At 40.7% G+C, this 23375-nt stretch overlaps 1 protein-coding gene across 2 annotated transcripts in view; it reads right to left on the bottom strand.

Moving 5' to 3' along the window:
* Positions 1 to 23375, bottom strand: part of Mcc (MCC regulator of WNT signaling pathway) — a 350991-nt gene that overhangs the window by 247846 nt on the left and 79770 nt on the right. Inside the window, exon 3 of one of the 2 annotated variants that reach the window (XM_060377311.1) lies at positions 22916 to 23115. In XM_060377311.1, the coding sequence (XP_060233294.1) occupies positions 22916 to 23115 (200 nt within the window). The remainder of the gene's footprint in view (positions 1 to 22915; positions 23116 to 23375) is intronic. The other variant, XM_060377312.1, reaches the window with a different exon arrangement.

Raw genomic sequence — 23375 nt, 5'->3', positions numbered from 1 at the left:
GCTAAATCCACGTGTACGTGATATCATTTTTTAAAATAAATTAGTTGCCCTCAAATATAATTTGGGCAGATGTTGGCAGCGGGGACAGAGTTAACGTGAACGCCCTTCTCAGAGACAGTCAACGTAACGCTACTGATAGTTCTCAAGTCCTTCAAGTCTACTGCCCACACTTTCCTCCCTGACACAGTGTATGTACACAGCTTTAGAGGAGTTAACGCTTCCAAAGCTCCGTCTTTACCACAAAGCAAGCACGGAGGCACAGAATGAGGCTCATCAGGCTCTCGTGCGCAGTCATTTTGTTCCGAGTTAGAGAAATCTCCCACAGCTACAGAATGCAAACACGGGAGCAATGAGCCATTTCAATGCTGTCTGCTCAGATTTGTAAAAACAACACCCCCTTGTTTGAAGTCTAGAAACAAGATTTAAAAAAAATGTATTTTCTATAGAACAGTTTAAAAGGTTTTTTTTTTCTTTAAAATAAGAAAATTATTTAAAAAAAAAAACAGAGGAAAGTTTTATTCTCTGAATCATAGCATTTTAAAAAGTTTGATCCTGATTTCCTCATGTTGATTTTGGGGCCTGAAGTTCTTTGCTAGTTTAAAGGGGTGGGTGGGAGAGCTGTTTGGAAGGAGGAACTTCTGCATTCTGAAGAACTCCGACACAAGCATGGAAGATAGGAGGACCAGGAAGGATAGGGACCAGATATAGTCAATATATAAAACACACAGCAGCACCCTCTCAGAACACACTCATTTAAGATGCCATCATTTCATCTGAACATGGCCCTGGAAGGACAGATGTTCCTTTTGTTCCTGGAGGTCAAACAGCATCCTTAAAAGCAAAGCCCTGGGACCCACCCTTAGATGAAGAGCTACAGCCACTTAAAAACTGTTGAGAGAGAGAGAATTAGTCCTCCAGAGAGATGAGTCCCTAAATGGTTATACAACCCAAGTCATGAGCCCTAAAACATACATATGAAAACATAAATGCAAGCAACACTAATGGACTCAATATTTATTAACATATATGTGTGACAATAATAAAGACCAAGAGGCTAAAAGGGAGGATGGGAGAGGTTGGACTGGGGTGGAGGGGTGGGGAAAAAAACGATGTGATTATATTTTAGTTCAATTAAATTTTTTAAAAAGGGTAAAGCCATGGTTTAAACACAAATGAGCACCAGGCCTGTGAATCATCAGAGAGCTAGTTTTGGGATGATTCTAATAGTTGTAGTTCTAACAAGTTCCCAGGTGGTATGGGTGCTACTGATTTTTGGACCACACTAAATAAAAGTCTGTTTTTGCCTTTTGTTTTACCACTTAGAAGAAAAAAAAGATAATGGAATCATTATACTGTGATCTCAAACTGTTCCCGCCTACTGAATATCTAACATGAATGTGATAGTTTATTTTAATGACTTCTGAATTTTAACTTTTTTATACATTTATTGAAAGACAAGGTCATATAAAATTACTAAATAGAAAATTCTTTGTAAGACAACTATGAATACCATTGCTTTAAAAATGAGTCAAGAAATTGTGAGAAAACAAAACTTGGATGATTTACAGCTGAAATAGATGCAAGCATTTCAGTAAATAAAGAGGAAATCTATTCCCCTCCCTCCAATTCAATTATCCAGTTGAAGTTTTCTGGATAAAGTCAACATTAACCAGAATCATTCATTCTGTTCTGTTTCCCTAATTCTTATGTTAAACAATTGGATGACTTAGAAGATAATGTTTCTTATTCACTCCATAAATATTAATTGAGCATCAATTAATATCATAAGACATTAGTTGGGTACAGACGATAGAGAGAAGATGAGTTAGAGGGACAAATAATAAGTAAAAAAAAATTGTTAATAGTTTGCTAAACATTTCCAAATAGTTTTACTTATGTATGATAGAGTTATAAAAGACAAAGACCCACGAGTCTCATCAGTGGTTAAGCACTGATGCAGGTTTGATTCCCAACACCCACCTGTGGGGCAGGAGAGCTCACAACTATCAGTAACTCCTATTCCAGGGAATCGGGGGCCATCTTCTGGGCTCTGTAGGCACCAGTCAAGCAAGTTGTGCCCCAGAGACACATGCAGGCAAATCACCCATACACACCATACACATCGAATTAAATACAGAAATAAATAAACGCAGACCACGCACTGCTGAGACAGTCGCCTCAGTGAGTGAAGGAATGCAAAGAGAGAACAGATGGAATCCAGCAACCACGCCAGTCACATTTCATAGCCTGGATCTCTAGCTTTGTCCCTCTACATCATTCCTTCTTTATTTAATATCCAGGGTCAGTTCAGCAGGCCAGCTCAGTCCTACTCTTGTTATCTTACTTTCCCTCTCTCTCCTTACTCTTTCCTTTTTCTTTCTCTTCCCAAAGAAAATAGACTAGCCTTGTTTGCTGGTTTTGTTCTTCATTATCTCTTTTTAAAAATTGAAAATAGATTTTTTTCACACAATATATTTTGATTAGTTTCCCCTTCCCCATCTCCTCCCTACTCACTCAAATCCACACTCTTTCTCTCTCTCATTAGAATACAAATAAACATCTAAAATAAATAAAATAACAAAATGAGATAAAATAGTAGCAAACAATTTGGAATAGGATGAAACAAACTATCAAGAAAAAAGAGCCAAAGAAAAAGAGCAAGAAGCACATATAGACATAGAGATACATGTTTGCACACACAGAAATGCCATAACAACATACTTTGGAGAACATAATATGTACACAACAGATCTGTAGGGAAAAGAAAAAAGAAAAATAATAATACCCAGGCAAAGCATTATGAAACAAGTAACCTCCAACAATGCCACTGAGTCCACTTTGTGTTAGAGATTTACTGATGGCCTGTCCTTAAGAGTGATTTGTATACCCAGTGAGACTCCATTGGGAAAACTAAGTTTTCATTTGCTGTCAGTTATCAATTGGAGATAGCATCTGGGTTAGGGGTGGGAGCTTGTGTCTGCTTCCCTTCTTGGTGCTGGAAGCCCGTGTGGCATGGACCCAGGCAGGCCCCTGTGCTTGCTGCCACCATCTCTGTGAGTTCATTACGTGCATAAGTCCTGCAGGGTTTGGGAGGCCCTGGTTCCTGGATGTCCTCCATATCATCTGGCTGTTACTGTATTTCTGCCTCCTCTTCTGCAGGGTTCCCTGAACTCTGTGTGTGTGTGTTGGGGTGGGGGATTTGATGGAGACATCCAATTTAGGATTGAGGGTTTTATGGATCTCAGCGTTGCTGTTCACTTTTTTCCTCTCGTAGCATGCAGAGTACCTTCCAGTACAATGAACACTAGGGGTGAAGGCTCTAGCTAGGCAACAGCTCAACTTCTCTGTGTTCAATGAGTTGCATGGGTGTTGTCTTCAGCAACAGGGATTTATCATCAGTTTGTGAGGTCCCCTGGGAATGGTGTCAGAGAGGAAGAGGAGGCCCTTGAAATTAGACAGTGACTGGGCTGGGCATAAGACTGGGGAATTGGAACTGGAGAACAGGAAGGAGAGTGACAATGGCCTACCTCCTGTTCTGCATTATCTGATGGCAGTTTCTGGTTTTTTGAGACAAGGTCTCACAGTGTAGCTCCAGCTGTCATGTAGACCAGGCTGGCCTAGAGATCACAGAGATTTGTCTGCCTCTGCCCCCTATGTTCTGGGATTCATCTTTATGAGATTTGTCCTTGTTTTCAATCTACCTTTAGCAGAAACTCTGTCATCTCACCCCAGATACTTTCTCCGTACAGTTACCTTATCTACTTACCTTCCCCAAATGCATTCTAGGAGCCCAACATTAATTGTTAGTGTTACCCTGGTTTTTTTCTTCTTTTTCTTTTCTACCAGTACTCACAATAATATATTAGTATACCCAGTACTGTAAGTGGCCCTCTGTCACCTCCAATAATTGGTGCTTAAGGGTACATGTTTTGTAATTGCCTAATACTCTACTTTCATGGTGGGTCTTCCCCTGAATAGTGGCTTTTGTTGAAAAAAGCATTCTCCCCTCAAGAAGAACTGGCATACAGCCTGTGCTGTGAACAGCAGCCCAACAGTAAAAAATAGACACATCCACCCCATTACAATTTAGACCCTATTGAGTGCTGCAAACAGGTTCAATGAAAGAAATGAAATAAAGAAACAAAAAAATGGAGCCAGTAATCCAACTCCACATGTAAAGTGCCAGCACAAAGCACAAGTAACACACACACACACACACACACACACAACAACAACCTATCTCCTTGAAAAAATTACCAATCTCACAGCAATGGCCTCCACTGAGACTCACTTAAATGACATTTCAGACAAAGAATACAAAAGAATGATTAAAATGATGTTCCAAGAAATCAAAGAGGACCCAAACTGCAGAATAAATACTGGAACACATACAAAAAGGCAGCTGAATGAAATAAGCAAGTCAATACAGGATACAAAAATTGAATTCAATAAAAAAATAGAAATGCTAAAATAAAAATCAAATTGAAATGCTGGAGATAAAAATTTCAATAAGAAAAAAAAAAGGCTCGGTGGAAAGTCTCATGAACAGAATGGATCACAGGAAGGGCAGAGCGCCAAGTCTACAGACTAGAAGCACCCGTCTACATTTAGTAAAAAAGTCTGTCATCATTTTCCCCATGGGTTTTGTTTTTTTTCTTTCTTTTAAGTACATAGGAGAAATGGAAAGGGGGATCGGTGGTTAAGAACACTGGATGCTCTTCTAGAGGACCTGGGTTCAACTCCCAGCATTCACATGGTGGCTCACAACCCTCTGTGACTCCAGTCCCAGGGGATCTGATGCCCTTTTCTGGTTTCTGTGGTCACCAGGCACGGAACACGCAGACTGACCTCCCAAGTGCTAGTGTCAAACAAACAAACAAACAAACAAAATTTTATCTTTTTATACTTTGATAATACATCACATGTATACAATGTATCTCAATCATATCCAATCCAAATTATCTCTCCAGCTCTCCTCCCCTAGAATCCCCTCCACCTTTATACCTACTGGGTTTTTTTAGAGCCCACTGAGTGTTACTTACATGGACATGAAATGAATAACTTTTTAAAAAATAATACAGGTGGAACATGAAAGATTATTAGGAAATGGGGAAAAAAACCAAACCTATGATTTATGGGCATAGACAAAGAAGACTTTCTATACCAATGGCTTAAAAGTGTATTTAAAAATATAAGGAATAAAATTTCCAAATCTAGGGAAAGAGATACCTCTTTAAGGACAAGAAGCATAAAGAACACCAAATAGGCAGGACCAGAAAAAAAAAAAGGTCCTATTATAGATAAAACATTGAATATACAGAAAAATAAACTGTATCAAAAGAGAAACATTAAGTCACTTATAAAGGTAATCCTAACAGAATAAATGTTGATTTCTTATCAGAAATTTTAAAAGCAAGTGAATCTTGGAATTATGCAGCGTGAGTTCTGAAAGGCCACAGCTGTTAACCCAGACTATCAAACCCATAGCTAAAAGTAAAATAAAAAACTTTCAGTGATTAAAGCAGGCTACAGGAATGTATGGATGTTGATTCAGCCCTATAGTGGACTACTCAAAATAAAGAGAATGACGAACATAACCAAGAGACTATGGAGGAAAGAATATACAATAATAGAACAGCAGTTGAGTAAAGGGAATTAAGAAAACACCAAACACTACAAAAGAGTGGGAGTCAATACACCTCTGCCAGTAACTGTTTACCAACAGAAAGGTGGTAAATGGATTAAAAGGGGGAGGGGGTCCTATGTGCTGCCTCAGGAAACACAACTCAACATCAATGGTCAATACTACTTAAAGTGAAGGATGGAAAACGATATTTTAACAGAATAGAACTAGGAAGTTAGCACGTGTTCCTAGTCTATGTCTGATAAAATTTATTTTGAGCAAAAACTAGTCACAAGAGAAAAATAAGGTTATTTCATACCAGTTAAGAGAACAATCCACCAGGAGGACAATTCTCAACATATACACAGTGAACACAGTTACACCCATGGAAAAACATGCTACCGTATAGTTATAGATGAAATCCAACACAGTAATAGTGACTTTAGTACTCTGCTGTCATCCTGACAAAAGGACAGAGATAATTCGAGCTAACTGACAGTATAGAACAAACTGACAGATTCTGAGCAGTATTCTTAACACATTGCTCCTCTTTGCTGAGATTTTAGCAGAAGACAGTGGGAGCCTCACTGTTACAAATCTCACTGGGCTTCAGTGTGTGGAAGGAACATGGATGTGTGTGTGTGTGCGTGCGTGTGTGCGTGTGTGTGTGGCCTACCATCTAATCTTCAGATGCTCAGAAAGTCACAGAACAGTGTCCTGAAAAGCTTGGAAGCACTGAGAATCACACAAATATGTAACTACTTTTGGCATTAGTAATGCTATTCTCTAGAGTCAGGCCTGACATGGCCTCTGGAGTGTCAGGTGGGAGGAACAGAGCTGCAAGCAGTTCTCCTGACCTCTGCACGCCCCGGAGCCCTTCCCAAGGCGACTTCAAAATTCACCAGACCCAGTTCCAAATGCTGATGGGAGTCATCCGCTTGCAAAGCCTAAAGTGCTGATTTGAAACAAGCACAAATTTATAGTACAAATATTTAGTTTTTGGTGCACATGTGATCTATAAAAACAAAAACTTCAACTTTTAATGATGCAGATACTGTACAATGTGTACATGCTCATTTATTGGGCATTTACTATACATTGCAGAGAAATTCAGAAATTCAAATGCACAAAAGACATGAAACTAACAACTACCAATGGCCTCAATTTCTTTGGGGAAGGAGGAGGGCATTTCCTTGATTAGAAATACTCTTTTCCTTAAGTTCAGCCTACCTCCTCACTTCATTAGAACAGAGGACTGCTCGCTATGTAGAAGACTACTGACTTTCTATAGAGCTGAGGACGGTAGCTGAGACTTTGTGCATGCTAGGCACTGACACTGAGCCACCCCCGGGCTCCTGGGCACTGTTTTCAGCTCTCACAATGAGAAAAAAAAATTAGAGGAGCAAGAAAAGAGAGGTGTTTTGTGATTACAATGGGAGAATTCTTTTTTAGTGCTTCTTCCATTAAAAACCCTTACAGACAATTGCTCTTTGCAATTGGTATAGCAAATTCAAGAGCAATAGAAGGTAATTCATACAATAGGAATGTGCAAGTCAAATTTACAAATTCAGAACAAGATCTGGCTGGATAAGTGAATTAAATTCTGCTTATTCTTATCACCCAAGTCCCTCTTTCTACTAACCTAGACCTGACTTGAAAATAATGATGCTTCTCCTGGACACCAGACACTCTTACATTCATAAGGCTCCCAGACTTTTCTAAGATTTCAGCTGCCTTTAGACAACTGATCAGAATCTGTAAGTGATGCCAGCCCAGAAAATAAACAAACAAGTCTTAATGCATAATTTGAATATCTTAAATGAACAATTGAAAATCATTTGCTTAATGGAAAACACTATAACATATGACAGTATTCCAATCCATTCCAATCTGAGGAAGAGCCCTTTAAGAATGTAAGCCCAAATTTTGCTTACAAAAGAATCATTCCACAGTTGAATTTCACAGGAATTTTGAAATATTATTCCCTATCCAACACTGATAATATGTTACTTTTCTGATACTACACTTATCTTTTAGATTCTTTGGAAACTATTTTTGGCCAACAAAGTCTAACAAAGGCATAGCATTAATGAACCTGAATTCTGAAAAATCTGCAAGCAAGGAATTGGGCTCATGTTATTAAAAGCTGAGCTGGGCATGGTGGCACACCTTTAATTCCACCTCTTTAGAGCAGAGGAAGGCTGATTTCTTTGAGGCCTGTCAGATTTACTTATTGAGTTCCAGGCCATCCAGGGATGCATAGTGAGATCCTGTCTCAAAACAAACAAACAAACAAACAAACAAAACAAAAAAACCACCACCTTCAAAACAAAAAACAAAAAAACCTGAAATGCCACATGAGCTGGCAAGTGGTATGAAGGGTCAAAAACAAACACACAAGTTAAACTTTCATTTACACTTTTGGTTACACATTATTTGTTTTGTCTACATTGATATAATAAGTATAAACATGTGAATGAATACAGATACAGGTTATTTCTGGTTCTGGAGTAAAAGAAAATTTAAAGTAGCTCGTAGAAATGACTTTGTGTTGTTAGTGTGAAGTTGTGGTACTTTTTCAATTTGTGAAATTGTAATAAAATTCTGGTTCAATGCTGCCAGTTTGGTGAGCACAGAATACATCTGGTTCTCCAGTCTGGCCTCCAGTGTGCATGGGGCATGTCTAGTCTATTGTCTCAGTGAGAAGTGTATGCCTGTGACAGGCCAGCTCTGCACATCATCTCAGGGGTATCGGTGCACCCACAAGACCCCAGGACAGCTTGTAATCACAGGGAGGATTGATTGCTGGAGGTGATGACAGCACATCGACCAAGGCTCTGGCCCCTCTGAGAGCCACAGGGACGCTCACCTGCCACACGCCCTGCAGCTGAGGTGATTCCAGGTACCCTGCCAATCTGCAGGTCAGTGCCGTGTCCACAATGAACAACCTGCAGAAGCAGCACCAGGAATTTCAGAGAGAATAATAGGGATGGTGAAAAGCAAATTGGGGGAGGACTAGGGTTTGAGCCTGATGCCCCGACTCCCAGTGTAGCAGGGAGAATGGACATCACCTGAAGAACCTGGCCCTTCTTGGACACTACAGACACTCAGTTTGAAAGAGCAGGGCAGGCTAAAGTAAATGAATAAAATTTAGGGAACTCAGTAAAGTCAGCAGGTTAGCTCCAGATGTGCTAGTCAAACTGGAACAACACAAGTGGCCTGAACAACAGAGGCAACATCACTCCTCTAAACGTTCTTTGCCCAACAGTAACGGCCTCCAATGAGGTAAACTATATGAAACCCCAAGAAAAACATTCAAAAGACTGATTAATTATCAATGTGTTTAAAGCAAAAAAAAAAAAAAAGGAACAAATGGTTGTGAACAAATCCCAAGAGAATACAAATGACATAATATGGTTCATGAAATATATAAAAAATGAATTCAATAAAGAGATAAAAAAAAAAGATCAAGGCAAAGCCAAAGTGAATTATTGGGAATAAAAAAGAAAGAAAGCCAAATCATAACTCTGCGGAAAGCCTCAGAATATCACAGATCAAGGACCTAGGCTGCCCTCTAACTTGTGACCTTCCTGCCTCCACGTCCTTCAACAGATCCTATCAGCATGTGCCACCATTGGTCTTTATGTGGATCCCCCAACAACTGGGTCAAGGCCCTATCTGACTCTGTTGCCTCCCTTGGATCCTGTTCCCCTAACTGGGTTGTTTTGTTGGCCTCCATTGGAGAGGACACACCTAGTTCTGCAGTGACTTAATGTGCCAGGGCAGGATGATGGAGAGGGAGTTGCAAAGGACAGGGACTGGGAGGAAAAGAAGGGTGAATTCCGGATGTAAAGTGAATAAATAAATAAACTTAGGAAAAGAATAGATCAAGGAGGGTACATAATAACTGAATTTGAAGTCAAAGAAGAGGAATTAAAACAGACCAGTGAGGACAAAGGTAAATTAGTAAGACCTCTGAGCTGTGCTTCAAGATGTTCATGAGGCAATGTACAGCGCAAACCAAAGAATCATGGGTATAAAAGAGATAACAAATCTCATTCCAGAAGCATAGAAAGCATTTTCAATAAAATTGTTGTGGAAAAGAGGTGCCATTTTAGCTATGGGAAACATTTAGAACACCAAACAGCTAGGAGCTAAAAAAACAAAAGCCCTTCTCTTTATCACACAACATTTAAACCACTAACTATGCATAATAAAGAAAAAATATTGAAAACGGCTAGAAGTGAAAACACAAAGGCAAGCCTGTCAGGGTAAGGTCAAATTCTAGCAGAAACTTTAGAAGCCAGAAAGGCTTGGAATTATGTTTTTCAAGTTTTGAAAGACATTTCTCAGTTTGCCCTATTGAACCCCAGATTTGGACCTACCAAAAATTTTACTTGAGCAAACTGATTTTCTTTTTTGCAAACTGGATTTTAATAAAGGAAGAGGGCATAAAACAAAGAGTCATATTTCATGTGATAACCCCCCACTGTCCTCATCCCCACACACAGACACACAGGTACACAGACACACAGTCTCAGAAGATCCTTGCCAAGATCTTAGGCAAGGATCTTCTGAGACTATTTTGGACACTTTTGCCTTCTGGACACACTCCAGAACCCCATGTCGGAGGCTCTTCTCTCCCCTCTACTCACTCACCTGCTCCCATCTGATGCCTCCACTTTTCTAGGGTTGCAAGTTCCATTCCTGATAGTAGAGATGGGATAAGCAGAAGCTGAAACTGAGGACAAAGGAGCTGCTGCCATTTGTCTTATTAAAAAGACAATCATTCCTCCATGTGAAACATAGACTGAGATCTACAAATATGGACTAAAACCTAATAAGTGACTGCTCTTTCCAACATATGAAGAATTGATGCTAGAATCTGAAGATCCTCAGGTTTTTTTTCTGCCTTTGTAGTCAACAATTATTACCTCTTTGTTGTTGTGTTTGCACACGTGTGTGCAGGGGTGCAGGTACATGTGTGCATGTGAGTGTAGAGGTCAGAGGTCAGTGCTGGGTATCCTCCTCAATTGCTCTTCACCTTACTTTTAAAAGACAGGCTCTCCCATGGAATCTGGAGCTTGCTGACTCAGCCTGACTAGCTGGCCCAACAGCCCCAGGGATTCTGTGTCCATCTCCCCGGCACTGGGATTGCAGGCAGGCACCGCTGCACCTTGTTCCTTTCTGCGGGTGCTGGAGAGCGAACTCTGGTCCTTATGCTGTGTGGCAAGCACTTTGCCAACTGAGCTACCTCCTCAGCCCCAATATTTTTGCTTCTTGAGCTCATGTACAGGTAGTCTTGTGTGTGAGCGTAGTATCTTTCCTCTCCCACAGGAAGAGAATATGGCACAGTAAATGACAGCTGGCAGACAGCTAGGAAGGGACAGGTTTGAAGAGGGGCTGGCCGTGCATTGACTAAATAAAATGATTATATCAATATTTTGCACATACTGAATATATAACAAATGTAGATGATAGGAGGAACAAATGTGTTTCTGCCTGAATCTGTTTCTTTTGCCTTTCCATAGCATAAGACTATATCTAAAAGGAAAAGGTGACAAGACTGGAGACAGGACCCTACTTCTTTGTCCCTTAAAAAAAAGTCTACTGAGAAAGTAAGGTGAGGCCAACCTTACTTTTAAAGCTACTTAAGAAAGCCTCTAACATTGCTGGCAAGTACACCGAGGTCTCTGTGTTCCAAATACATCTTTGATAGATGCCTCTAAGAGCATTAAAATTGCAGGTGCATTTCCTTCAGCGTTTAGTGCTAATCCCCTATCATCTGTGGATAAATAATTACACAGCTGTTTCAGGAGGCCCCAGCATAAAGACACCAAGGGACTCCATTATGCTCTAGTAACAATGTTTTATACAAAATCAGAAGAATGAAAATCCAGTTATTGTGTGAGTGTGTGTGTACACACACACATGTGTACATGAGCACATATGTGTGTGTGCAGGCAGTGCATCTAGGCTATCTTCAGAAAAGCTGGAACATCCTTTGTGTAAAGGAGTAAGACTGGGTATATGAGGCATAGCACTGCTCCTACAGGGTAGGTCAGGACAAAGATCTATGTCTCCCACAGTGTTGCTGAAGCATCATTACATAAGTGAGTGGCTACAACGAGGTCAGGCCATGGGGTCTAATGAAGTTGGCTTTACGTCTTTGTTGATTGCATTTCATGTAATCTCTCTAACCCTCAAGTTCCTCGTCTGTACATGGATCATAACTATACATGAATATACATGGCATGGGTTATGAGAATTGAGTGAGATAGTTTGTATTGATCTTGCACATTAAATAATACAGAACACGTGCTCAGAGATATTAACAACATGGAAAGAAATGAAATGTAGAAGGTTTACTTATCTCTGCATCACAGACCACAGGCTGCTACAGGGGTCTGGAGGTTCTTCCTCCTGCCCAGGGCTCTAGTTAGATGAGGCCAAAGAAGGTCCTCTCTAAGGTCTGTAACTAAGGATAAAAACACAGCGAACAAACCCATTAAGTAAAATACACACACACACACGGATCAAAACTGCTGTATATTAAAAAATAAAATACCTTTAAGTGCATTCTCTGTATAACTTTCACAAATCCAGGAGCCCACCCAATCCAGGCTCCTTAAGACAATAAAACATAAGTAAAAGTAAAAGAAATTCTTGTTTAGGTTCCTTTGTCCATCAAAGGCTGGCTCATATGTAATTCCCTGCTATTCTCTTGAAATCTGTTACACTGCTCCTTTGTCCTGTGTCTCTCTCTCTTGTCCACAGCCACACCTTCCCTCTATGCCTGTTCCTTTACTGGTAGATCAGCTTACCTCTGCTCCAACAAGCAGGGATCCCCGCTTTTTCCAAGAGGACAGGGGTGGTGAAACAATGAGGAGAAGCAAGATTCTCTTACATGATCATGGAGAAGGAACAGTTCTGCAGACTCTTGGACACACACACACACACACACACACACACACACACGAAGACCTTGCTTTTTTTCCCCTCATTCTTATTCTACAGATGTATTCTCAAATACAAAGATGAAAAGCTAGAGACCACTGCCATCCCATGTTAAGAATGCGTGCATCCTCTCTCCTCTGCCTTCTCTTTAAAAGAAAAATGTCATTAGATGTTAGTAATAATCCGAATGCTGGTAAATGCCTTTAATCTCAGCACTCTGGAGACAAAGGCAGGCAGAGCTCTGCAAGCTGGAGGCCAACCTGTTGGCTACATTGAGTTCCAGGTTAGCCAGAACTACATAGTAAGACTCTATCTTTAACATAAAGGCCAGTAATATTCCTACAATTAAAAACTCATTGAGATAAGTTATTGGAAAAAGGATGAAGAAGAAACCACAGCGACTTCCAAGCCACAATCTAGACCCAGTGTCATTTGTAGGACACCAAGACACAGTCTAGACTTAGTGTCAGTGTAAAAACTCCCTTCCTCTGACCTACACGAAACATAAAACAGAGAAATGAAGCAATGAGGGACCATCAGGTATCTAGACATGGGACCACTGCCCTCTAGTGTGAACTCAAATCATTCAGCATCCTTTTGTCAGAGATACTTGTCACACAGACAAGAATAGTGATGCTCTGTTGAACTGCCCAGCAGAACACCTTCAAAACTAATGGGAACCATCATTATAATGACATTTAGACCAGGCACACTCCTTAAATCCCAGCACTTGGGAGGCAGAGGCAGGTGGATCTCTGAGTTTGAGGCTAGCCTGGTCTATACAGTGAGTTCCAGGACAGCCAAAACACAGGAAAAAAACCAAATCTGTTTTGTAAACCCCCAACCCCAAAAGACATTTAGTGACTGTCCACTGTTTACCTCCTTAGCTTTGAGTGCTAGTACTTCTATCAGGTCTTCAAAATGAACTTAAAAAAAAAAAAAAAAACACCTAACACTTACTTGTTTGTTTGCTTGTTTACTGTCAGTGTATATTCCATGGTGTGTAGAGCACCATGGATTCCATTGATGAAATGATGGTGATATTTGGAAGTTTGGAGATTGGCTTTTGAGTTTTGGCCACAGAGAGAATTGTCAAGTCTCAGTCTTTCAAAATTTCACTGGTCCACAAAATCATATGTTATAAAATTAGATGTGGGCCAAAAACAAACTTAAGTTAGGGGAAAGGTAATTTCACTTTCAGAGCAGCTTCTCAGTGAGCTTGAAACACAGAACAATTTACCGATAACGTGTATATTGCACATCCTTTCATCTATTAGCTAACATTATAGTCTTCTTTCACAACTAGTATTTCTAAATGAATTCCACATGTAAAACAGTTGATTATAATTTTTTACTGTCACCCTCCTGCCCATAAAAAGTGACTGATAGGCACTATGAAAACCTTTACAGCCCATTTCAGTAACTTTCTGATTTCTTATTTCTGTCTTCAAATGTTGCTCCATCTTTATTCACTCAAAAACTTCAAGATTTTCTTTTTTAATAGGATAGGAAAACAGCAAGAGTCGTCACCATTGTTTATTGCACACCGTCTTTCACAAAGAATTATACTAAGCCCTTTCTGTGCATTGTTCAGTTTAATCCTTGTCATGATTATGGGAAAAATATTATTACTACCATATTGTTGGAACACTGAGTTTAGCTAAGAAAAGAAATTAATTAAATTATTTTTCTGCAGTCTGCTGCAAGTACAGAATGTGTGTCGTAGAAGCCCACATCCTGCTTACTCACCGCAGAACTTCTTTCAGTTAATGAAGACGTGTGAAAAGCAAAGACAGCTAAGATTTCCATGAAATAAAATTTAGGTTTTCATTCATTTACTTATACAGATAGAGAATCATCAGTAGACACAACCTACTTTGTGGTCTTAACATGTACCTTCCATTGATGAAATGATGGCGATATTTGGAAGTTTGGAGATTGGCTTTTGAGCTTTGGCCACAGAGAGAATTGTCAAGTGTCAGTCTTTCAAAATTTCACTGGTCCACAAAATCATATGTTGTAAAATTAGATGTGGGCCAAAAAACAAACAAAACAAAACAAAACAAAACAAAACAAAACACATTTGGAGGCTGGAGAGATGACACAGGCTCTTGTTACCAAGTCTGACAATGTAAGTTTGATCCCTAAGCCCACATGGTCGGAGGAGAGGAGCAACTCCCAAGATCCCTGAGAGCCACTGCTACCAAAGGCATGGGTGGCTATGACTGTGAGAGTGGCATGGCTGCCCTTTGTGCATCTGCTGCCAGTTGAGGACAGCCATTTTCTTTCCTCAGGAGGAAGAAGGGGTCTTCCTGCCACCCTGTTACTTTATCCCTCCTTCATTTGTTACAAGGAAGAATCAGAAGCTGAGTCATGGCAAAAGGAATAAGGCCAAAGCAGGTTCAACTGGCTAACCTGGAACAGAGAACCTGTCCAGGAAACTTAGTCACTGCAGTCTTGGGGTCTAAATTGTAGATTTATGCAAATAATACAGCAGCAATTCTTTAAGAACATCTTCATGTTTACAAATGCACCAAGAAAAGCCTTTGCAAATCCTCCTTCAAAAAAGAAAAAATAAAAAAAAGTAAAAAGGGAAAAAGAAGGCTTTTTATTGAATTTAATGTTCTTTCCCCAAAGTATTACAATGTCCACAGGATGTTACGACATAAAATGTCAGATTTATGCTTGCAATTTTACTAGAGTTTGAGCAAAAACTAACAGGCCAGGAAGTTGCAAACAAATCGAAGCCACTGCCAGGAAGGCAGAGCTGGATGCCAGGCTCTTTGAACTGGAAGAGCAGAAAGAGGCAGGGTCAGCACTGGAGATCTGGGGATAGGGAGGGTAAGAGAGTTAGAATTTGAGTGGAGAGTTCTTGCCAGTATATGAAAAAACTTGAGTTGGTAAGAGGGATCTGTAGAGCACTTCAGTGATTAAATGCACTCATGAAGATTTTACTAACTCAATACTGGAACTTAATTAAATTTAAGATGATAGATAGTTGGCAGAGTTAGTTATAGAATGGTTACTAGATTATAATTCCTGCATATCAAACTATATTTTACATCCTGATCAAATCATTCTTTAGTAATTTATCAATATGATGCAAACAAACATGCAAATTCACAGTCCATCGTAGCAAACAGAGGACTCTTCAGAGCTCTAGCGTGACTTCGAAAAGACACTCACTGTTTATTTTGTTTTCAAATATTGTTAGACGAAGACAGGCTCTGAGAGTCCCATAGACATAGCTTTCTTCATCTGCAAAAAAGGAGGCCAGCTGCACTTTTTGAGCTGTGAGCCGTCATTTGAAATGATAAGGAAACACAATGTGGTATACTTCTTCATTGATCGCTGCTATGTCAGATAAATGGGAGCAAATTCTACAGAAGGAGAAACCAGCTTCAATCATTTGGAAAGTACAAGTTCCTTGGACACTTTCTTTTCCTTTCTTTCCTTTTCTTCCTTTCTTTTTTGAGACAGGGTTTCTTTATGTAGCCATAGCTATCCTGGAACTCCCTCTGTAGACCAGGCTGGTCTCAGACTCACAGAGATCCACCTGCCTCTTGCCTCTGGGATTAAAGGTGTATGCTAACAGCACTTGACTCCTTGGCCATTTCCTAAAAACAAAACAAATCTCCATTTTTTTTCCCATTTGTATTTATTGTCTCATTTCCCTAAAAATCTGAAGGGTTACATGCTGTGGGGAAGAATTTACTTGCAGCTGAAGAGTGCCCTGAAGAGGACGCTATGGCAACAAAGCTGGCACACGTTCTCTAGACCAAAGGTTTCAAGAAGTTAACTCCAGATTTGGCAACTCCTTAATGACCAGAGCATCTTAAAATGAGAGGGAGAAGTGAACACTTCCCTGTCTTAAAAACAAGCCAAGGACGTTAAAACTAACAAACAAAAAAATCTAGTGAAGACTATTTACATGAGGAAAGGTAAGGAGAAAAATCACGGCTGTTACTTGCCTTGTCTTCCTTAAACACTTTAGATCATGCACATGGCTTCTTTTAAGGTACAATTTCAATTCGCATCAATTAATTCTTTTTTAAAATGAAAATGCCAAAGCTAAGGCCATTTTAAGTGATACTATGGCTTAAGGAATGTACCTAGAAATTTATATTTTGTTCAAGAATTTATCCGTGTTGTATCTATAAATAAAGGTATTACACTTTACCCATCAGTGTGCTTAAGTGTGTCACTATTTAGAAGTTCTCTACCTTGGGTAACACAGATCTTTAGAGAAATTTTTTTCAGAGAACAGGCATTTTCTTCTCACATTCCCTCTTAACCAACTCTCACGGTTCCCTGTGCCTCTGATTTATAAAGAGAGCTTGGATTTTGCTGGTAGTTTCATTGTTGCTCTGCAGTGGCTCAGAAAAAACTCAGTCCAACTAAGCTTAAACAAGCTTCCCAGCATTTTCTTTTCTGCATATTTCTGCATGGTTATATGTAAGTGATATCCTGTGTGAAATCTGAAAGTTAGGAGCGAAGACGTGGCATCATCCTTGACACATTCTAAAGGCTGCAATCTTAATCTTAGTCTGTTTTGTACTGCAATCACATAATACCTGAGGCTTGGTAACTTGTAATGGACCGACACTATTAACTTACAGTTTTCAAGGCTGAGAAGTCCTAAATCAAAGTGATGATGGGCTTTGTGTTGCAAGGGGTGGGCAAACCTTCATTTTATTAATAATAATAATTGTTTGTTTTGAAACAGGGTCTCTCTCTATAGCCTTGGCTGGTCTGGAGCTTGCTATGTAGACCTGGCTGGCCTGGAAATCATAGAGATCCACTTGCCTCTTGCATGCTGAGATTAAAGGTGTGTACCATCACACTTGGCACTCTTTCCTTTTCTTCACATGGCATCAATCCTACTCCCAAAGGTGTTTCCCTTGGAGCCCAATTATCTTTTAAAGCTCCTCACTCTTAATATAGTTATCATGGCCATTAAGTTTCAGCATGACTTTTGAGAAAACATTCACAGCAAAGCAGGTGCCAAGCACACTGGCAATTTACATTGATTGCTGCTAATCCACTACTTAACAACCTGGTGTACCTGGCTTATAGCACTACAGAGCTAACAGATTTCCTCCTTCAGCTTCTCTGAGTCCCTAGCCAGCTTCATCTGCTCGGGATAAAGAGTGCCAGCTTCTCCGACAGCGACTAGGTTGGTCATGGTAAGAGTGAAGGAGTGAGGGTTGGCCTTGCTCACCCATGCTGATTTGAAAGACCCAGAATAACATCAAGCCGAACACTATGCTGCAGAGTTAACAGATCATACCACCAGATCCTACGTTTACATGAGGTCTATCTGTTATGATTAATCACGTGTGTCCGAAATCACATGTGCCATCCTGCCTCTTCCATACAAGCATCTGTTGACAGCATCATCTTGTTCTGCTCCTGTAGTTTATACCAGCTTTGGTTCGAAGATCTCCTTCGAAACTCACACTGAAACCTAATTGCCATTGTAACAGTACTGAGGGATTGGTGTGGTGGAGGAGTTAGAAGGTAAAATGCCCGTGTAAGAAACGCCCCTGTGCCAGTTATGAGTTTCTTCCTCTTGCCTCCAATCTACCCTTCTTTCTCCTGTTTCACAGTATGGAGGGGACTCTGGAGACATTGCTTATCTGCCAATAGAGGATGATGAAGGACATCAGAAATCCTCAATCCAGTTGTGCTCGCCTCTGCCAGCAGTGCAGGACAGACAGGTGGCCCTGTCTTGGAAAGATTTAGTGTTCCGTTATTTCAGCAGACTTTCCAGCGAATTCCACGGGCATCCTGGAGCCACCCTCTTAGTAATGCTCAGTGAGTCTTGCAGGCGATCCTGTGGCTGGAATCCCAGGGAAGCTGGGCTGGTGTTCCAGAGGGCTGGTGGTTTACTTGCCATCCCTGGTGTGAAGAACCATCAGGGACTTCTCCATCACCCAGTGGGTACCACCACCCCTTCAGAGGTAGGAGCAAGCCAGGGCAACGTGGGAGCCTTCTTCCAAGTGTGTCTTGGCTGGGTGTTCTGTACCTGCCTGAGGGGCAGGGCTGCTCTTTCCCTCTGTTATCTGTGAACTTACTGGAGTTTTCTTTACCCGCTTGTGATAACGCTGTGCTACTCATTAATTTCACTTATATTAACCTTCCCCTGTGTGAATTACTATGTGCTTTCCATCTCCGAGCTGGATGCTGACCAATGTGTTCTGCTTCTAGCTGTTTTGTTTTAAAACAGAACTTAATTTTATTAGTCCGGGGTTTTGTTTTAGAAGAAACATAAATTACTTTTAATGTGACTTTATAAATAAAGGATTGCCTGAGTGTGGCATTTCAAGAGGCGATTTGCTTTCTTTGACCACACACAAGGCTATTTTTCAAGCTGGGATCATTGGATCCCTGTGAGCAGACTCAGAAGTAGCGGTGGCTGTGTAATGAACCACCCCAAACATAATGGTGGACACAATGACTACTATTTCTCATGTGACAAGAAGACTCCAAACTTAATCAGAAATGGTGCGAACATAGGAAGGAATGGGAAATTGGAAGCCCATCTTCCCACACACACACCAGGGTTTAAGCACATAACTAGGTTCAACCTTAGTTAAAATTTTCTGTTTTCCACTCTGTGAGAAAATATTGCCATTATAAGACTTCAGTGTCTGTACTTGTATTTGTGGTTTAGGTTCTCACAAAGGACGGCCTTGAGTGAGCATGTTCAGTTGAATGATTATTAATAATGAGTCACATAATTATTAAGGTGGCAGCTATTTCTTAACCCACTATTTTTATAAATAAAAGATATAGAAACCTGTTAGAATTTTAATAAGCCTTAACGCATTGGGTCTGGGAAGATATTAATCCTCTAAGCTATCTTGTCTGCTCCCCAGCTAAAATCCCCATACATACTAGCGCATGTTTTCCATTTGGGCTGCTTCGCTCCATCATGCCAGCTCCCAGAGCAAGCTCCTCCCAGCTGTATGCCTCTAGTTCATGTTAACGTGTGGTGATCTTCTTTCCTTCTTCTTTCCTGTCTTTCTTTCTTTTTTCTGTGTAGCCTTTGCTGTCCTGGCCTTGCTTTGTAGACCAGGCTGACCTTGAGCTCACAGCAATCTGCCTGCCTCTGCTTCTCTGAGTGCTGGGATTACATGCTTGGGTGCTCCCTTTTCCTCCTTCCTCTCTCCTTCTCTTTGCCTCATTGTCTCTCTGACTCTGAGCCTGGGAACCTAAACTCTGCCTACCTCTTCTGCCCAGCCATGCACTAGGCAACTTTATTAGCCAATCAGGGATAAATTTGGGAGGGAAGGCTCACACAACTTTGGATACATGAGAATTTGTAAACAGTGAGAATCTTGGGGGCAATTAGTTCCATAGTAGCTTCAGATCAGCCCCAACAACGTTAAGCTTTCTGATTTATTTGGTCACATGTGTAGCTGCTAATCATTTGTGGAGTTGAATTCTTTCTAACTTGTTCATTGCATTCTAATGACTAGCTGACATCATGTATCACAGATATTTTTCACAGGCTTTCATAGCCATAGACAAACAGAGAAATCTACAAGCTGAAGCACACTAACTACTGTATGAGTGGGTGCCTGGCATTGTCTAACAATATCCTGTGAGAGAAAACCATCCATGTTGGAGGGAAACGCATTTAAACATAAAAATTTCCAAAGGAGGTGAAAGTTTCTACTCAGCCGTAAAGCTTGTTAGTTTCAGGAAGTAAGAAAGCAAAAACTTCAGGAAATTCCTGAAACTGACCAGATTCTCTAGGCCCAAGTATATATACGATGTAAGTATTGCTGAAAGACACTTGCAGGCCAGCAGAGCTTCTGGGAAGATGCAGAAATCAGCTCGGCCATCCAGAAGGGACTCAGATCACCTGAGCTGTCTGAAAGGATAATCACCAACCCTTCAAGTTGCATGTAGGCTGCACAGTGAGCTCCAGGTTTCCAGCTTTTGTGAGCTTCCGCTCACACTGTGGTGGGCTTTTGGTGATGCAACTGTCTTTGAGTCATTTATGCTCCCACACTTCTATTCCTGTAAGTAACCCAGATTAGGCCCATTGGTAGACCTTTGGTGGTACCCATTCTTTGATGTGTTATCAACATAAGCTATTTGTTCACATGCCTATAGGATGGCATCACACAAACTTGGTATTTAAGGGAGTTTTATTAAGCTGGTATCTGCTGAGGCCATCCCAAGCATCATCCACCCAAGGCTGACTCCAGCCTTGACTTGTAAACTGACAAGGAGGGACTAGGTATGGGCATATGAGAACTTTTGATTCCCTTGATAAACCAACTCCAAGGACTAGGCCCCATGAAACCTGAGAATTGTATCTGCGACTGCTAAGGAGAGCTAGAAATTCACTCAGGAGGTTCCTGGAAAGCCAGGAACCAGAGATCCACTTAGAAGTAGAAGACTGTAAGCTCCTTCAGCTTTCTACAGTTGGATTGCCGCATCTGGGGGCCATGAACTCTGAGCTCTTCCGATGCCACTGAACATTGATCAATGTGTAATGCTGATTTTTGCTGTCATCTATACTGTTATGGCATTGACTGTCTTGAAAACAGGATCAAGGGCTGGGAATTGTAGTTCAGTTGCTAGAGTGTTTGCTCAGCCTACATGCTGAACTAAGCTCAATTCCCAGCAATGTGTGAAGTAGGCATAGGGTACATGCCAACAGTGTTTGAATTCAGAAGGTGGAGGCAGGGGGATGAGAAGCACAGGGTAATCTTTGAGCTACAAAGATTGTTGATGAGCTACAAAGCTCAGTTGATGTAGCATAGGGAAGGCCCAGTTTGCTGGAAATGAGTGTAACAGGCATGGTTAAATCCAGACCCATGGCAGACATATTTACTGGTAGTTTCCTGGTCTGCTGAGCACACAGAAAACAGGTATAATAGTTCTACTAAAACTATACATGGTTGTCCTTGAAGGGTGGTCAAGCAAGGAATAGTACAATAACCATGGATGATTTGACAGGCCTTAGGAGATGTAATCATACTCAGGAAGGGATTGTAAGGATATGTACTCGTAATATATTAAAAATTCAAACATTTTAAATTATGTAACAGTTTTAAATTTATAGAAAAATTGAAAACACAGGATAGAGTTTCATAAGCATTTTTTCTCATGTATTAACATATTATATTAGTATATGATCCTCATAATGATTTATGGTTCATGAAGCAACATGGTTTATCAACTAGAGCCCATATTTCCCCAGGTCTCCTTAGATATTTCTTATCCAGGATCTCACCAAAAGAATGGCATTATATTTTGGTTAAAGCTTTTTTTTTTTTTTTTTTTAAGCATCGTTATAGGCAGTTTCTCTTCCCAGACTTTCCGTGGTTTTAACCTTAGTAAACTTTGACAAGTACTAGTCAGGAATTTTGTAGAATGTCATTAGGGTTTGTATGATTTTTGCATTTTAATATTGCTAGGGACTTCCAATTGTTTTTTCAAACATCTCCCTCAAAACATATGAATAGAAAATATGCCATAACGTGTGCTTAAAACCTACAGTCTATCAAAACAAACTCATGGTTGTAGACATGCCATTCTCCCATTCAGAGTTAAATTTCAAGAAGCCAGGTAGGGGGAGAGAAGGAAGGAGGAAAGTTGAGAGGGAGAGAGTTCCACAGGGATCACTTACAGAGCTCAGATAGCAATCTCAGTTTGTACACTGCAAGTAACTGAAAATGAGCCAGCCATCAGGTACTCACCCTCAGCCCCTAACTCTGAGTAAAGGAAGCCAATAGTTCTGTACCCAAGACAGTCCCAGTTACCCTTGTATGATGCTGTGGCTCAATCCTCAGCACAAATTAAAAAAAACAAGAAAAGGTTCAACTAAACTCAGCATAAACGAATGCCATTTTCCCACAGTTTCTAATGGAAATAATTTAAAAAGTCTAAACCAGAACAATCGTAAAACTTTCAATGAAACATTTTTTTCTCTTTTTCCCACCAAAAGAGTAAAGTCCAAATCCTGGAACAGAAAAAAGTATATTCTCTTGGTTTGTAATGTCTGGTACCACAGGAGTGTTATAGAAGAGCTGTCATGGACTCAAGTAAGTCAGAATATACAAGTTATAGAGTTCATCAGAACATCGTTGGAAGTCTGCCCTGTTGTTACAGTGAGAATGAGGTCCCTAAGCCCTCAAGTACTAGCAACTTTGGGGCACGTGCAACAATACCAGCAGCAATAGAAATGGCACAATAATTATCTCAACAAGAAAAGACAATACTCAGTGTATCCCTTGGAGCTCAAAATTAATACATTGGTCCTGGAATACAGACGGGCCAGAAGATGTGTTCTGTGAACAGAGAGGTACTCACGGTGCTGGCCAGGTCTAGACAGCTTCCATTTGTAGAGGCGCCAAGATGTGGGGACCGTGTGAGCAGCTTGTGGGACATAGCCTGTGGAGGCAAAGGACTTCCGCCACACTCCAGCAGCTTCTGGAAGGGCAGCTGGATCGGCAAGTCGGGGCTCTGGAGGTCCCTGGCACCGGAATCATACTCCCAGCTCTCCCTGGCTGCTGACGAGAGATGCGTGAGAAATAAAAAGACATGTCTTTATTAGCCTGTGGGTGGTCACAAGCAGTGCTCTGAAACCTCCGAGGCTTCTCTGTGCCAACATCTCAAAACACATGTGGCTCCCAGGCTGCCTGCTCAGCGCTTTCCCTTTCAAACTGACACATAGGGAGTACGAGGATAAAAGCAATTTCAAGTAAAGAATTCGGAAATAACTATCCAATGAATATGCACACCCTGCCCAACACAAAAGCTGAGGGAAAAG

This window comes from Meriones unguiculatus, chromosome 2, assembly GCF_030254825.1.
Source record: "Meriones unguiculatus strain TT.TT164.6M chromosome 2, Bangor_MerUng_6.1, whole genome shotgun sequence".
Taxonomy (NCBI): Eukaryota; Metazoa; Chordata; class Mammalia; order Rodentia; family Muridae; genus Meriones; species Meriones unguiculatus.
This window is presented reverse-complemented; position numbering and strand designations above follow the sequence as displayed.